The 18,162-nt window shown below is 35.1% G+C and overlaps 1 protein-coding gene across 1 annotated transcript in view; it reads left to right on the top strand.

The window, feature by feature from the left end:
* ZBBX (zinc finger B-box domain containing) overlaps positions 1-18,162 on the top strand; it is a gene marked incomplete at both ends in the record, with an annotated part of 103,363 nt that overhangs the window by 56,198 nt on the left and 29,003 nt on the right. Inside the window, 5 exons of the mRNA XM_080915349.1 lie at positions 4,316-4,425; positions 4,769-4,869; positions 6,066-6,145; positions 7,988-8,127; positions 16,609-16,898. Of these exons, the coding sequence (XP_080771475.1) occupies positions 4,316-4,425; positions 4,769-4,869; positions 6,066-6,145; positions 7,988-8,127; positions 16,609-16,898 (721 nt within the window). The remainder of the gene's footprint in view (positions 1-4,315; positions 4,426-4,768; positions 4,870-6,065; positions 6,146-7,987; positions 8,128-16,608; positions 16,899-18,162) is intronic.

The following is an 18,162-nucleotide window of genomic DNA, read 5'->3' as shown; positions in this document are numbered from 1 at the left end:
GTTCAGTGTGTTGTTTCTCTAATTTTTTTCTTGGCCCATTTATCATTTGGATAAAGAAAGGCTACTGTATGGTTTTGGTTGGCTTTTTTTAAAAAAATTTACTTAATTTTGTATCTATCCACTTCGCTTAAGGTATTTATCATCTGTAAGAGTTCTCTGGTAGAATTTTGGGGGTTATTTATATACACTTTCTATCATGTATGAATAGCAATACATTTTATAGTATTTTTTTAACTGTATATTCTCTGTATTTACATTTCAAATGTTATTCCCTTTTACTTCCTTTTTCCATCCTTTCCCCTCTCCCATTACTTCTTGAAGATGCTCCCAGTCCCAAAAGCCCACTCCCACCTCAACACCTTGGCATTACTATAGAGTGAGAAAATGAGTTTTTTTTTTTTTTACTGGACCAAAGGCCTCTCCTCCCTATGATGCCAAACAATGCCATACTCTGATACATGTGGTACTGGAGCCATAAGTCTCTCCAAGTGTGCTCACTGGTTGGTGTTTTAGTCCCTGGGAGGTTTGGTTGGTTGTTTTTTCTATGGGTTTGTGAAACATTTCAGCTCCTTCTGTTCTTTCTCTAACTCCTTCATTGGGGTCACCATGCTCAGTCCAATGGTTAGCTGTAAGCATCCTCACGTGTATCTGTATGTCTCTGGCAGAGCCTCTAAGGAGGTATCCATATCAAGATCATAACAGTAAGCACTTCCTTGCATCCTCAGTAGGGACTGGGCTTGGTGGCAGTATATGGGATGGATCCCCAAGTATACTCAACAGAGGTATGGATAGTGAAAATGTGGTACATTTACAGAATGAAGTACTACTCAGCTATTAAAAAACAATGACTTCATGAAATTCTTAGGCAAATGGATCGAACTAGAAACTATCATCCTGAGTGAGGTAACCTAGTCACAAAAGAAGACACATGGTATGCATTAACTGATAAGAAGATACTAGCCCCAAAAGCTCAAAATACCAACAAAACAATTTACAGAGCTTATGAAGCTCAAAAAGAAGGAAGGACAGAATGTGCATGTCCCAGTCCTTCTTAGAAGGGAAAACAAAATGCTTACATGAGGAAATACAGGGACAAATAGAGAAGCAGGGGCTGAAAAAAAGATCATCAGGAGACTGCCTCACATGGGAATAGCAATACTTCAACCTCTTCCTTTCTAATTTGTGTTCCTTTAATCCCCTTTGGTTGTCTAGCTTTAGTAGTTATTGCTAGAACTTCAAGCATTCTGTTGAACAGACAAGGAGAGACTGTGCATCCTTTTCTTCTGCCGGATTTTAGTGGAATTGCTTTAAGTTTGATTACATTCAATTTGGTGTTAGCTTTTGCCTTGCTGTATATTGCTTTTATTATGTTAGGCATGAGTCTTGTTTCCGTAATCTCTCTAATACCAAAGAGTACACATTGATGGATCTATTGCCCCAGATGTATATGTAGAGGAGAATGGCTTTGTTGGATTTCAGTGTGAGGATAGGCCTTTGGTCCTGGGAAGGCTGGATGCCACAGTGTAGAGGAATATCGGGGTGGGAGGGGCAGTGGGTGGGTCTGTGTGGGAGCATCCTCATAGAAGCAGGGGAAGGGAGAATGGGATAAGGAGTTTCCAGAGGAGAAACCAGAAAAGAAAATAACATTTGAAATATAAATAAATAAAATATCCAATAAGAATAGGGTGTAGGGTTTTTTAGAATCTAATGAAATGATCATTTGACTTTTTTTCTTTCATTTTGTTTATCTGGTGGATTATATTAATGGCTTTTTGTATATCGAACCATCTTTTGATGACCCAGTGATCATGGGTGTGGGGCCATCTCCTGGAACATAGTCACGCTACCAGAGGCCATCTCCCTCAATACACCCAATACATTCTCCCCAAGCACCCACCAATTTTCAGCAGTTTCACTTGTGCTCCTTTCCCTTCCCATTTCCCTCTCCAGCTGACAGGCTGACTGGCTTTATCTTATACAGTCTTTTGTAAACAACCACAGCTGTTAAGTGTTTATGTGTGTAATGTATGTATTGTTCAGAATATGTTGTTTTGAAGAGACTTCCTTATATTCTGCTCTGCTTCAGGTTGTTCCCTTAGCCTTGGGAAGAGTGGACATCTTGTAGACATTCCACTTCACATGCACATGCACTTCACAGACACGTACTCTCTACATTTTGACAGCTTTTGAGTCTTTTCATTGTTTATGATACAAAGTGTTTTGGACGAGGATTAACAGCTGCATTAGTCTACAGGTGGATAGATCTGTGTTTAGAAAGCAGACAAATTCTATGTCTATTAGGCAAATTAAGAAAGTAGGTACTTTTCTGGGGCTTAGACCTCTCAGGCATAAGATCCTGGACAGTTTTATTACATATTTAAATGGATTTATATCAGTATGTCTGAGTATGAGGGATCAATAAACCAGTCTGTGTTCTAACCATGAGATCCTAAATATAATCCTTAGAACACAAATAGAAAATGCTGTGCCTAGTAGCAAATATTCATAAACCTAGTGACAGTAAGGTAGTCACAAGAAGATCTTTGTTTTTCATTGTCCAGAGAAGCTAGTCTATACTGTAAAAGATCAATACCAGTGAAGACTGTGTACAATAAAATGGAGGGTAGTTATAATATCATCACCAGTGAATGACTAGCCTTCTCACACCCATCTGCCTATGCATGAGCATACTATATATGCATGTATGCATGTGTGTGTATATATATGTATATATATAGTTTATACAATACACACAAGTACATATGCATTCATGAGTGCACAGAGAGACACTGAATGACAATATTTCAAAGACAAAAACTGAGAAGAAACTACTCTTATAGAAGATGTTTTCATCTGTACTTATGTGGTATGGTTTTGTGGGAGGTGTTTGGGTTGGAATAACCAAAGCCAACATTTCATAAATGATTAGCTTGTTGTTTATTCATAAGGAAGTCATTTATACTTTCTAGGTATATGTTTTCTTGTGTTTAATGTAGCATAAATATGTGTTTCTGTCCCTACACTTTGGTCGGGATATCACAATTCTGTCTTTACTTATAAAATAAAGATAAAAATAATCAACTAATACGTTTGCTTCATAAATTATTTGGATAATTGCTTATTGGCATACACACATATATGGGGAGTTATTAGCATAATAAGCTAATCTAAAATAAGAAGCAGCTCCTGGTGACCAAATGCCAATTTCCCTTTGATTTTTTATATTACTTAATATTCTTGTATATTACCTAGTTAAATTCTGATTGGAAGCACTGACTATCTCATAGACTGTTTTAAAATGTAAATTTCACCAACACAATATATTTTGTATCTATTTGACTTGTACCTCACATCACAACACTCAGCTGGTGTATTTGCTAGTATAAAATGAGGCATTGTGAAGTGAAACTGTGGTTAGGATTATTATGCTTGTGGGGGCAGGCTGCTCGTCCTATTGCTCTTGCTGTGTTCTCTGCCTAAAACTAGTAGGTTCCCTCCTCCCTCTTTCTCCCAATATCATCTTACTAATGAGCATCATAGGAGCGATCATTTAGTCTAGTGTCTACTCTTTTTGAATAAACAAAACTAGAATAAATATAGGCAAATTTTAAATTTTATGTTGGCATAACAGCCTTGAAGACAACATTGTTTCTTTTACATTGTTACCCATATGAGCTTGCATGTTCTATGGGGATTGTGCAGCTATTTTAATTTGAGTCAAAAATGAACTTTCTCCACACAAATCTGTGGTTACGGCGGCAATGAAATGCATACTCTTGGAGTCTCAGAATTTCCAAGTTTCAGGCTTCTCATTGACACAGGCTGCATCCACCATTGATGTTAACTAGGTAACAGACGATACAGCACTTCACGTTGTTATAATGGGACCCTCTTTTACTACTCCACGGATGTGTTGAAAGTTTAGATAAATGCCTTCAGGTTGCCTTAGAACTCATCAAAATACAGTTCCTAGTGTGTGAGATAAAACATACACTTGTAAATTAGCCTTGTCAACAGCACGGCATCTTCTTTGGATTCCATGTGGCTTTTGTGAGAATACTGCCTTGTATCATGGCATTGCTCTTCATCTTAAGTAACACACAGTATGCAGTTGACAAACTTCTTTTGTGATGTGGAATTGATTAAAAAAAAGTTCATCACAATAAAATTGCATTAATCACAGTAACTTGTGAGTTTATATTATGGTAAAAATTTCAGCCTTAATTTTGAATTCTCACTCACCTGGAAAAACAACTTGTTTGAAAATGTTCAGTTAAGATAATTTTTTTTTAATTGCATCTTTGTTGCTTTATAGAACTCCACAGGAACAACTTCGCACCATGCTACCAAATACATTCCCATATCCACGGGAAGTTACTGAAGAGGCACAGTGCACTCAGAATGAAAACGAGTCTGACAGTGATGGTCAGTTGAACTTTGATTAGATCTTTTAACACTTAGTGTTTAAAATCATATAAGCAAGCAGTAATTGACACCTGCTCTTAGTTTCTGTTCATGCATTATTCTGAGATAGCCTATGGAACCCTAGTTTCTTCTACTTCTATAGTACCTTGCTCTAATTTAAATAGCTTCCTCTAAAAGATAGGTGCAATGAAATGTGTGTATTGTGTGAGATGAAGGAATCTACAGTGCTTCCCTCTGAGGGTAGATTCATGAAAGACTATTATACCATTGTTAGTATTATATATATAAAGCAAGTTACCAGACATGTTTTTTGGTAAAATTATTTTCCAATCTTATTTTCTAGTTGAAGAGATCAAAATCAAATCTCCACCCCTTTTCATGCCACCAGAAAAATTGAATATAGAGAGACCTCCACCCTCTCTAACAATAGTAGAACTGGATGGTGTAAGTATACAATGGTCATTCCAATGTTTTACATTGAACATTTGTAACTTGTCATTGAATTTGTAATTATGGCTTCTTTAAAAACTGTTAGAATTGAAAAAGAAATTCATGTTCAGGTTACCCCTTGTCTATTAGTAGAAAACTATGTGTCCTATTGTAGAGAATGCACGTACATGCCAACTTTATATTGGCAGTTTTCAGTGACTTTCATCATGGAAGAAGAACAAGTGCTCTGCAATATTAGCTCATGGGTTTGTTTTTGTGCCTCTCTTATTATTTATCCTTTCACACTTTCATAAACGGGTCAGGGTCAGTTTTGTTACATACTATGTTATTTAAATATATGTAGTGTAAAATATGATTTGTAATATATCATTAATATTATTTTTCTTTAAAGGAAAGTATATTATTTATAATTTAAGAGTTTTTACAATAATGTCAGAATAAACCTGGAAGTCAGACTGGAACCAGAGACAGCTAGGCAGAGCTGAGACCACGTGACTCAGACATGATCCAGTCCCTGCATTTGGTTCTTAGTTACCAAATTAAGAATTACCATTTTCTTCAAAATATTCTGATGTTTTCGATTGTTGTTTCAGAAAATAATGAGAATGCACAGCTCATGTCTTTCTTCTTCTATGGCCTCTGAACTGGTAGCTGTTGCAGCTTTTCTTTGTTATATTAATGCTTTATTTATCATTTAAATTGTAGTACATGTTAGGTAAACACACACACATCATTCAATAAAATTTTGATTCTTAGAATAAGTTGGAGACGTGACAATAAGGAAACAGGGAAGGTGATAGTCACTAATCTACTAGAACTAACAGTTGTTACATAAATTGCTATTATTAGTAACAAATTTGACAATTATGTTGATGAAAACAATAAATTAGCTCAAGGAGAAACAGGTGAATTTCGTTTCCCTAGAAGATGTATAACTAGAAAGTCATTTGTAGAAAAATTATGTATACACACTCATACATATGGTTTATTATATATAATGTAATTTTATATAGATAGGAATAAAAATATCTAAATATATGTAAATATATATATATATACTAAAATTATACATACACAAACACACACACACATATATATATATATATATATTTGTATGCACAATTAACTGGCTAGTGTATAACAAATTTATTATTAAACCTATTAACATTATGTAACATTCATTTAATAAGACTCATGGAGCAGAATTTGAAGACCCAGGGAATGCTGTGCCTTACAGAGTCGAATTGGCTGACTCAGAGAGTCAACTAAGGTAAGTTCTTTTCATTCCACTTGTTTCCTACTAAAACACCAATCACAAAAGGCTGGCTGTGGTGGAATGGAAGAGCATTTGCATGCACACATGAGTCAGTAGGGTAGAACTGATCTACTGTGTAGCTAAAAGTAATAGTAATAAATCTAAAATCCAGCAACGCAAATATCATCCATTTCTCTAGCTAGAAAATTTGTGGTGATTAAATGCTTATAAATCTTAAATGAGTCCTGTAGCAATTTGTACACATTATTTTAATGTAGTTATTTATAACAGAGTAAAGTTGTAGTTTTGTCTAATATTTTTATTACTTTATCTATACTTATGAATTTAGTGATTGTTATCTTTTAGAATAATTTTCCAAGTTGGTTAAAATATATATCAACTCATTTTCCTTTAAAAATTTGGCTATACATTTTTGAACTCTAAAATAAGAAATTACATGGAATATCAGGTTGAAGAGCATCTGTAGTACGCCTCTTTAGGCAAAAGCTAATACACAATTGTCAATAGAAGTATAGTAGTAATTTGTAAATTTTTATGCTTTTTGTCATATTCATATGTCTAATCAAAACTATTCTTTTCTTAGTAAAGTTAAAAAATAACCCTATTCTGTGAACTGTTGGATTGTTCTTGTTAATAACAAATGCTCAATGTGACTCACTAGTGGGATCCAGTTCCTATTGTATACCTGTTCTACCGGAGCTCCTTTAGGACCAGCTTCTACAAATCCCTCTATTTCCCAGCAGCTGTGGGTCCAAGTGGTGCCTTGGAAACCCAGGCACCTTTTTGTTTGGATGTAGAGTCTCAGATAGTGAATGGCAGTGGTGCAGTTGGTAGCAACATTTTTATGGGAGGCAACTTTCTGATCAGTAGTTGAGAGACTAATATATGTTATTGTGTTTCTTTAAGGAAATGAATGACATTTCTGTGTGCTCCTTTTCAGACATTACTTAGTTATTTATGGCTCCATGTATCTAAATGTGTTTGTGGTTTGTGTGTGTGTGTGTGTGTGTGTGTGTGTGTGTGTGTGTGTGTTGGCATACACATATATGTAAAGATCAAAGGACAATTCCTAGGATTGAGTTCTCTCTTTTTCTAATCTGTATATTTTGGGGATTAACCTCTTGTCACAAGACTTGGAAACACGTCTCCTTATACAGTCCATCATCTTACCACCCCCTGTTTTTTAATATACCTTATCCAATGTCTTCTTTGACCCTTGTGTAAAGTGAGGAGGTAAAGAAAATTCCATGTATGATATGGCATTAGTCTTACAGCATTTGTAAGAAGGTTAACATACAACTATAATATCTTTTTCTTTGGATCAGAAGTGATGGTTTGGGTTAACTATAATCCTTGAGTGTTGTGAGTCTATCATTTTCATAGAAATCATGTGTTGCTTGGTCTGGAGTAAAGATAACAGTACATCTGTGTCCAGAGATAATATCCACTGTTGGCAACTAAAATGTAGTATTACATACCACATTTAACCTCCACCACTGAATGGAGCACAGACTCATTCCTAAGATGCAGTGACTGTAAGTCTATGAAACTACAATGTTCTTGAAATATCTCATAAATCAAAAAATTATCAAATATATAAAAATATATCAAATTTATATATTATTAAATAGGAAATGTCTATTGAGATTTTTCCAATGTACTTGCAATTAATTATGTCATATGTTTTGTCCACAATAGCATTTTTATATTGTGTAGAATATGTCTACAAAAATTTAAAACCAGTATTAAATTATTACCTTATGTTACTAATAATCCAGAACTTTCAGGGACCCTCGCTTTCAACACATTCTTTGTGCTTGTTTCTAAACATGATAGTTCTACGTTTCCGAATTATCAAAGTTGCTTCCCATGTGAAAATGACATCCATCACCACCTTATTTTCAACAAGGGAAAAGCAGACCTCTTAAGTCTGTGTTTAAAAAGAAATCCCGGATACCCCAAGGCTGAAATAAAAGGTAACATTCTGCTTTTTGCTTAATATATTTTAATAATGACTGTAAGTAATTTATACAAGCAATAGCTCTGATAGTCGAGGACCATTTTAATTCTTTTTCTGTTCATTATAAAATCGGAAAAAAATGAGGAGTTGGAAAAAATTATTGAAAATATATAATTCTCTTGAAAATAATCTTTTTAACCATTAGATAACAGCACTGTATTTATAAGCTAATATAGTCAATGGAGTTCTCAGTAACATTTGTTATGGGTTAAAGTGGCATTTTGAAGTCACACAGAGGAAGCTTTAGTGGGGAAAGTGTGATGAGTATCATTTTGCCTTCACACACAATTAAAAAGTTCCCTGTAATGTTTATATTGGATGTGAAGTTTATGATAGAAACCCTAAGCCTAGCAATTGACTGTTTTTATTTCTGTGCTATCCTCCCTTCTAGATATTTTGAACATTGCAAATCTGTATGCACATTTGGGTTTTCTGGTTTAACATTTAAGATCACTACCTTGAGAGTCATGCTGTAGTGCCATGACTGGGTTGTCAATTTCCATATATGCCCTTCAACTGCAGTCATCTTAAAATGCCATCAGCTCTCTCTGACTATCTTTGACTAATCTACAGTTTAGTTACAGGATCATATTTAATCTTTTTTTCAAATACTCTATATTATAAACCATTTTCTTCAGAATTTAATAAAGTCATTGTTTCTGATAGCTGAGTAGTACTCCATTGTGTGAATGTGCTACAATTTTTGTATCCATTCATCTACTGAAGGACAACTGGGTTATTTCTTTTTTTTTAAAGCATGTTATTATTTTATTTAAGCTTTAATCTAATGCATCAGCAAAGAAAGAATTGGATCAAATGGAATCACCTGTGGCAGTGAAGTATATCTATGAAAAAGATTGTGAAGCTTATACTGCCATAAATGTCCACTGATGTACTTATCTTTATGGAGAAAAACTATCTCATCTGATGTCTATTCTGAACATTGTGGTGCATGTGTCTTTGTTGTATGTTGGAGCATCTCTGGGGTATATGCCCAGAGGTGGAATAACTGAGTCGTCCGGTAGTACTATGTGCAATTTTCTGAGGAACCACCAGACTGATTTTTAGAGTCGTTTTTACCAGTTTACAACCCCACCAACAGTGGAGAAGTGATCATGTTTCTCTGTATCCTCGTCAGCATGTGCTGTCATCTGAATTTTTGATTTTAAACTTACTGACTGGTGTGAGGTGGAATCTCAGGGTTGTTTTGATTTGCATTTTCCTGATGGCTAATGATGTCAAGCACTGCTTTAGATGCTTCTCACCCATTTGTTATTCCTCAATTGAGAAGTTTTTGTTTAGCTCTGTACCCCAGTTTTAAATAGGATTGTTTGATTCTCTGGTGTCTAATGTCTTAAATTCTTTGTATACCTTGGATATTAGGACTCCATCAGATTTGAGGTTGGTAAAGATCTTTTCCCAATCTGTTGGCAGTTGTTTTGTTTTCTTGATAGTGTCCTTAGCCTTACAGAAACTTTACAATCTCATTAAGTCCCATTTGTTAATATTTGACCTTAGAGCTTGAGCCATTGGTGTTTTGTTCAGAAAATTTTCTCCTGTGCCTATGTGTTCTAAGGTTTTCCCTATTTCTCTTCTAGTAGTTTCAGAGTATCTGGTTTAATGTGGAGATCTTTGATCCACTTGCACTTGAGCTTTTTACAAGGACATGAGAAAGGGTCTGTTTTCATTCTTCTGCAGGCTGAGTGCCAGTTGGACCTATACCATTGTTGTAGAGGCTGTTCATTTTCCATTGAATGCTTACAGCTCCTTTGTCAAAAGTCAAGTGACCATATATGTGAGGGCTCTTTTCTTTATCTTCTATTCTATTCCATTGATCCACATGCCTATCTCTGTACCAGAACCATGCAGTTTTTAACACAATTGCCTTGTAATATTGCTTGAGATCAGGGATGGTTATTTCTGCAAATGTTTTCTTGTTGTTGACAATGGATTTTGCTATTCTAGGTCTTTTGTTATTCCAGATGAAATTGCACAATGCTCTTTCCAATTCTAAGAAGAATTGGGAAGGAATTTTGATGGGCATTGCATTGAATCCGTAGATTTCTTTAGGTAAGATGGCAATTTTTACAATGCTGATCCTTCCAATCTATGAGCATGGGAGATCTTTTCATTTTCTGAGGTCTTCCTCGATTTTCTTCTTCAGATATTTGAAATTCTAGTCATACAGGTCCTTCAATTGCTTAGTTAGTGTCACACCAAGGTATTTCATATTGATTGTGACAATTGTGAAGGGTATCTTTTCCCTTATTTCTTTCTCTGCATGTTTGTCCTTTGAGTAGAGGAAGGCTACTAATTTTTTTGAGTTAATTTTATATCCAGCCAATTTGCTGAACTTGTTTATCAGCTGTAGAAGTTCTCTGGTGGAATTTTTGGGTCTCTTATGTTCACTATAGTATTATCTGCAAACAGCAATGTTTTTACTTCTTCCTTACCAATATGTATCCCTTTGATTTTCTTTTGCTGTCTAATTGTTTCGTCCAGGACTTCAAACTCAATGTTCAATAGGAAGGGGGAGAGTGGGCAGCCTTGTCTAGTCCCTGATTTTAGTGGGATTGCATCAAGTTTCGCACCATTATGTTTGATGTTGGATATTGGTTTGCTGTATATTGCTTTTATTATGTTTAGGTATGGGCCTTCGATTACTGTTCTTTCCAGGACTTTTAACATGAAGGGGTATTAAATTTTTTTCAATGCTTTCTCAGCATCTAATGAGATGACCATGTGGTTTTATTTTTTAAGTTTATTTATATGGTAGATTATGAATTACGTTGATGGATTTCCATATATTAAACCATCCCTGCATCCCAGGGATGAAGTCTACTTGATCATGGTGAATGATTATTTTGATGTGTTCTTAGCTTCGTTTTTCAAGGATTTTGTTGGATATTTTTGCATCAATGTTCATAAGTGAGATTGGACTGAAATTCTCTTTCCTTGTAGGGTCTTTGTTTGGTTTAGGAACGGGGATTATTGTGGTCTCAAAAAATGACTTAGGTAGTGTTCTATCTGACTATTTTGTGTAATAGTTTGGAGAGTATTGGTGTTATGTCTGCAATAAATGTCTGATAGAATTCTGCACTGTAACCCATCTGAACCTCAGCTTTTTTTTGGTTGGTAGGCTTTTGATGTCTGCTTCTGTTTCTTTAAGTGTTATGGGATTATTTAGATGGTTTACCTGGTTCCAGTTTAACTTTAGTATCTGGTATCTGTCTAGGAATTCATCCATTTCCTCCATATTTTCCAGCTTTGTTGAGTATAGGCTTTTATAGTAGGATCTGATGATTTCTTGAATGTCCTCAGTTTCAGTTGTTATGTCCCCACTTTCTTTTCTGATTTTGTTAATTTGTAAAATTTCTCTTTGCCCTCTAGTTAGTCTAGCTAAGGGTTTATCAATCTTGTTAATTTTCTCAAAGAACCAGATCTTGGTTTTGTTAATTCTTTGAATGGTTCTTTTTGTTTCTATTTGGTCAATTTCTGCTCTGAGTTTGATTATTTCTTGCAGTCTACTCCTTTTGGGTTTATCTGCTTCCTTTTGTTCTAGAGCTTTCAACTGTGCTGTCAAGTTGCTAGTATATGCTCTCTACAGTTTCTTCATAGAAGCACTCAGATCTATGAGTTTTCCTCTCAGTGCTGCTTTCATTGCCTCCCATAGGTTTGGGTATGTTGTGTTTTCATTTTCATTAAATTCTAGAATATTCTTATTTTCTTTATTTCTTCTTTGCCCATGCTATCACTTAATAGAGCATTGTTTAATTTCCCTTTGTATATGGGCTTTCTGTTGTCTTTGTAGTTGTTAAAGACTAACATTAAACCATGATGATCTGATAGGATTCATGGGAGTATTTAAATCTTCTTTTATCTATTGAGGCTTGTTTAATGACCGATTTTTATGGTCAATTTTGGAGAAGTTGCCTTGAGGTGCTGAAAACAAGGTGTATTCTTTTGTTTTAGGATGAAATGTTCTATAGATATCTATTAATTTCAATTTTTTCATAACCTCTGCTAGTTTCACTGCATCCTTGTTTAGTTTCTGTTTCCATGATCTGTCCATTGATGAGAGTGGGGAGTAGAGGTCTCCCACTATTATTGTTTGGGGTATAATGTATTTTTTGAGCTTTACTATGTTTTCTTTTATGAATATAGGTGCTCTTGTAGTTGGAGCATATATGCAAAGGATTGAGAGTTCATCCTGACAAATTTTCCATATAATGAGGAAAAAGTGTCCTTCCTTATCTTTTTTGATAACTTTTGGTTGAAAAATCTACATTATTCGATATTAGAATGGCCTCTCCAGCTTGTTTCTTGGGGCCATTTGCTTGGAAGGTGTTTTTCTAACCTTTTACTCTGAGATAGTGTCTCCCTTTGTCTCTGAGATGAGTTTCCTGTATGCAGCAAAATGCTGGGTTTTGTTTATTTATCTAGTCTGATAGCCTATGTCTTTTTATTGGCAAATTGTGTCTATTTATGTTAACAGATATTAAGGAATAGTGGTTGCTGTTTTCTGCTATTTTTGCTTTTGGAGGTAGAATTGTGCCTGTGTATCTTTCTTCATTTGCTTTTCTTGCTTAGGTATTTTCTTGTTTTTACTAGGATGTAGTTTCTTGCCTCATATTGGGTTTTCCACCCGTAATTCATTGTAGTGCTGAGTTTGTGTTCAGATATGTAAATTTAGTTTTTTCTTGGAATATCTTGGTATCTCCATGTATGGTGATTGAGAGTTTTGCTGGGTATAGCAGCTTAGGCTGACACTTGTCTTCTTTTAGGGTCTGCATGATGTCTGTCCAGGCTCTTCTAGCTTTCATAGTCTCTGTTGAGAAGTCCGGTGTGATTCTGATTGGTCTGCCTTTGTATGTTACATGAACTTTTTCTCTTGCTGCTTTTAATATTCTTTATTTCTTTTGGGAACTTGGTGTTTTGACTATTATGTGTCTGGAGGAATTTCTTTTCTGGTCCACTCTATTTGGTGTTCTGTAGGCTTCTTTTATGCTCATAGTCATCTCATTCTTAAGGGCAGGGAAGTTTTCTTCTACAATTTTGTTGAAGATATTTACTGTGCCTCTTACTTGATATTTTTCACCCTCTTTTATTTCTATTATCCTTAAGTTTGGTCTTCTCATTGTGTCCTGGATCTTCTGGACATTTTGGGTTAGGAGCTTTTTGGCTTTTGCGTCTTCTCTGACTGTTTTCTCTGTTTTCCATGTTGTCTTCGGCCCCTGAGATTCTCTCTTCTTTCTTTTGTAGTCTGTTGGAGATGATTGCATCTGTGACTACTGATTTCTTTTTTAGGTTTTCTACCTCCAGTGTTGTCTCTTTTAGTCTTTTCTTTATTGTTTCCATTTCCATTTTACATTCCTTCTTCAATTCCTTCATCTTTTTTGTTCTGTTTTCCATTAGTTCTTTAATTTCTTTGTGTGTCTTTCTTCTTTTCTCTTTAAAAGCTTCCCTTTTTATGTTATTCTTCCAGTTTTTGTTTATGTACCTCTATCATCCTTTTGAAGTAATATTTGGGGTTTGAGTCTTCTTTTTATGCAGTGTTTGGCATTCCATTATTTGCTGTGACAGGAGAGCTTGGTTCTGGTGTTGCCAAGTTGTCTTGGTTTCCATTGGGTAAGTTCTTTCGCTTTCCTCTTATCTTGTTGTCTGTGATTAAAAGTTGTCCTCTTGTCAGTTTTTGCTTCCTGTCTCTCCCATGTACCTTACCTATGTCCCTGGATCTCCACTGTTCCTGGTAGCAGTTGGCCTGAGCCTTTGGTCAGCACTCAAGGGCCCTCTGTGTGGTAACCGTGTCCCTAAGGCAGAGTTCATGCTGCCCTGAGCATCGGGGCTGGGGGCACTTTCCACATGTTCGACCCAGACCTCTCTTCGCCCTGGCTCCTCGCAGTGCAGTCTCACCAGGCCTGTGTCCCTGGACCTCCGCTGTTCTATTTGTCAGATGGCCTGAGCGTTTGGTCTGGACATTGATTTTTAAAGTAACAGATTTAAGTTTTTTGGTAACCTGACTTGCCAGCAGAAGCTGAGGAAGAGTGGTGGCCTCACGCCAGTCCTACCAGTCCTGATATTATCAGCTGGCTATGCCCTTATGGACTGTATGCACACATTGGAACTTACCACTTTGAATCCATTCAGTTAGTATTGTTTTGCCAAGTTCAAAGCACCTTTCAGTTGTGTTTGGGAAGTATGTGAATGCAAATAATTTTTTGTTACTTCAAAGATATTCAAACATATCCACTGATTAGGGATGCTTTTACTTTACATCAAAATTGAGCAGAAATTACGAGGCACTGAAGGATTCCCTTTGCAAGGCCATTCACACTGCTCCCTCCACTATCCGAATTCCACAGCAGAAACCTCATTTTATTGTAGTGCTAACTAATGTTGCACTGTATGAATGGAGTGCACTTTATTTAGTTTTTAAATTAAGTATAAGAGTATATTTTTCACATGTGTCTAAGGCTTAGCAACTATGATAATAGCTGCCACCAAAACCAAAGTATGAGTTATTATTCTGTTACTGTTATAAACTACTCAAAGAAGGTTGGGATTTTTAAGATTTATTCTAGATTACAGTTACAGATACAGTCCCTTGTGTCAAGGAAGGCATTGCAGCAGGGCCCACAGAAGTCAGGATCAGAATTTCATCTACATAGAGGGAACAGAGATGAAAAACAAGAGATGAGGCCAGGCTCAACTCCCATTTTTACTGCTGTTCTGCCTTCCTCAATGCCCTATCTTCCAAAAGTTTTATAACCTTCCCAAATCACCTGGACACAAAGTGTCCAGACGTATTAACCTGTGGATGACAGTTCGTACTGAAGCCACAATATTTCTACCAAAGTACGGTGACATTTTGTAATTCTACAGGAAAACAAAATACTGCTGCTGTTTTCACTGACCCTTAATGTGGTTTTAATATCTAGCTCCAGAGTGAAATCTGATATTTAACATTTCTTGATTTATTTACTTGAAATTTGTTTATGATTTGTGGTACATGAGGATGAACATGTGATACATGTGTGATGTGCCTCTCTCTTACTCTCTGCATGTGTGTGTATGCGGTGATGATGATGGGATGTCAGCCTATATCTTTGTATAAACTCTAGTAAATACTCTGTCATTTTAATGAAATATTTATTCACATTTTGTCTGTTTTACTTGTCATTTTGTACATTGTAGTGGTTTTTTGTTTTCTAGTATAGAATTTTAAGAGGTTTTTTTTTCTCTCTATTTTGGATAAAACATGTTATCAGATGAATTTTCCCCACATTTATTTTATTTTTTTACCATTTTTCCCATTGACTTGCTTCTATTATTGTACTTCTGACAGGCTTTATTACAGAGCATTATGGAGAGCTTTTCTGCAACAGTATCTTTCAGTCTTGAAAAACATTATCGAAATTATCTATAAAATTTTTAATGCACATGCCATCTTTCATTTTACCATATCCTACTTTTTATATTTGGATATTTCTATAGGAGAAGCATAGAATTATGGTTGATATCACTGTATGTTTACAGCCTATCTGATGTTCTTTTAGATGTACATCTCTTATACATGTTTATTTCATTTTATTTATAGTATTCCTTATAATATTTATCATTTTATTAACTATAACAGTGTGAAGGGTAATTTCCATATGAAGCATATTACATGGGATATTCTTCATGTTCTATAATTATTTGGTAATTATAGGCCAAACTTTGGGGCTAAAGCCTAGAGTTTATAGCAGAGAAACGTTAATTAAATTTTATACTATTCTACATAATCTATCATCAAATAGAGGATTTATTTGAAACAAAAGTTAAAAATTGAACAGTTTAAGCTCTATCCAGTACAAATAATGGTTGGTGTGCTTTAAAGTAGAGGTAATTTGATAGTAAAATCCTTAAATGTTTTGAATCCTTGGAACTTCTTACCTAGTGCTTTTCCACACTGGCTTCACATTAGTCATATACAGAATTTGATGGGAGGGAATGACAGATGATTTTGCCTGAGCTTCACTTCAGGGTCTAATTGGTTGAGGCCAGGCTATATACTGACAAGGTTAAAGAACAGCGGATGATTTCAGTCTGCAGACCAGTAAAAACACCAATGATCTAAATGAGGAGACTTGGGGCACATATAATGAGATGATGGCTAATACTGCCCTGCTTATTTTGTATCTTGGTACTAAGACATTCCTGCCACACATTGTGTTTGCTTCCTCATTACTGCTGTTTTATATAGTTAACTCCCTTTGCCATGTCTTACAGTTTGAACCAATAAAGTAGAATATGGAAATGTGTAAACAAGTTTTGATAAAACAAGATTTATACAGAAAACATCTTTAACTACTGGAGTCCCTAAGTGCTGAAATTTTCGTTTTTGAACAATACAATTAATTAATTTTTAATGTATTTATGGATGTTTCAAACATAGGTTTTGGCAACACTGTGGAGTCTGATATTTATTCTGATGAGTTCAAAACAATAGGAGAAACCACCTCTTTTGAGAAAAATGAAACAGAGAAAAATATAGACCCCCAAAATATCAAAGACTCTGTTGATTCCTGCATGTCACTTGGGAGCAAGGGTTCCTTGCCAACGATAGATTTATCTACATCTTTCATAGTGGAGACTTCATCTCAAGACAGGAACACATCATTGGAATGCAGCAATCCAAATGAGAGGCCAAACTTGAAAGATTCAAAAACTACAAAACCACCACTGGTAAATACCCATTATATTTATTGCACTAATGGTTTATAAGAATGTTCTTGAGAAAATGTTTTGGTATACTACTTATTAAAAGGTTATTTTTAATGCAGTTAAGATATGCTATCTCTTAAGGTGACAGCTAAAGAATGACTCTCGTGGAAACTGACACTAGAGGTTTATATATGACACATTCTTATAAGATAAATGTCATTTTAACATGCATTTTTATGTGACAAATTATGCTACAGAACCACCACAAAGGCCTATCAAGAATAATAGTGCTTTTCAAATAAAATTTACTTATAAAGAATAGAGCATAATGCACTCTATTATATATACTCACATTTATACATATATGTGTACATACATACATGAACACACACATATATGTATATCAATATATTTATTATTGGAAGTGATACAATTTCAGGTGTACAGAAAATGACCACTGCCTGTAATATAGGTAAGAAAAGTCATTTTTTAGGAATATGGCTAAGGAGGAAATGATGGGAAAAAAAAGAAGCTCATTATTGTACTCAAGCCAAATATCAAAATGTTTAGACTCTTTATTCTACATAGTAGAAGTCTTCTGTAACTATGGTTATTAATAATAAAATCCTTTGAATACACCAAACTTTTTTCAACATTTAAATTTAATTTCTTAGTCATTTTATGCAGCCTAAACAGCAAAAAGAACCACAACACGTCGGAGAATGAAAACTGTGCATGATCTTTTGGTTTGGCTCAGATTGTTTTTGTTGTTGCTGTTTGTTTTTGTATCGTCCTATCAAAAACAGTTCCTTTGAAGCAAGAAACTGGAACTGAGACTTCTTCAAAATCCCAGGTTAAACATTTGCTCAGATACTGAGGAATGGATCTGGTACTAACTAAGAGAAATAATGTGCAAGTTGATAGAAAACTGATCAGGGTAGATTTGGACGAGCTCAATAAAGTATCTGACATGAAAAATGGAACATTGGAGCTATAATTTTGAACAGGTCTGTATGTACCTGACAAGTTGCCTGCAATTTCCAAACAAAGAAATATACTAATATTGATCATTCCTAGAGAGGCACTGATGTACATGAAAGATGGAAACCCAATTTCTTTCTAGAATGAAACTTACACAAATTACCCAGCAGCTGTTTTCCCTTATACGGTATCATTTCAAATGACTGTGTCTTCCTACCACCCCAGCAAAGAAAGCAGTACATTATGGTGTCTATTTTCAACAAAGAAAAAAAACAAGAATTCATGTTTCCACTGTCAACAGGGC

The sequence above is a fragment of the Micromys minutus genome (genome assembly GCF_963924665.1).
Source record: "Micromys minutus genome assembly, chromosome: 4".
Lineage (NCBI taxonomy): Eukaryota > Metazoa > Chordata > Mammalia > Rodentia > Muridae > Micromys > Micromys minutus.
Note: the sequence above shows the minus strand (reverse complement) of the source record. Positions and strands in the feature narration are given on the sequence as shown.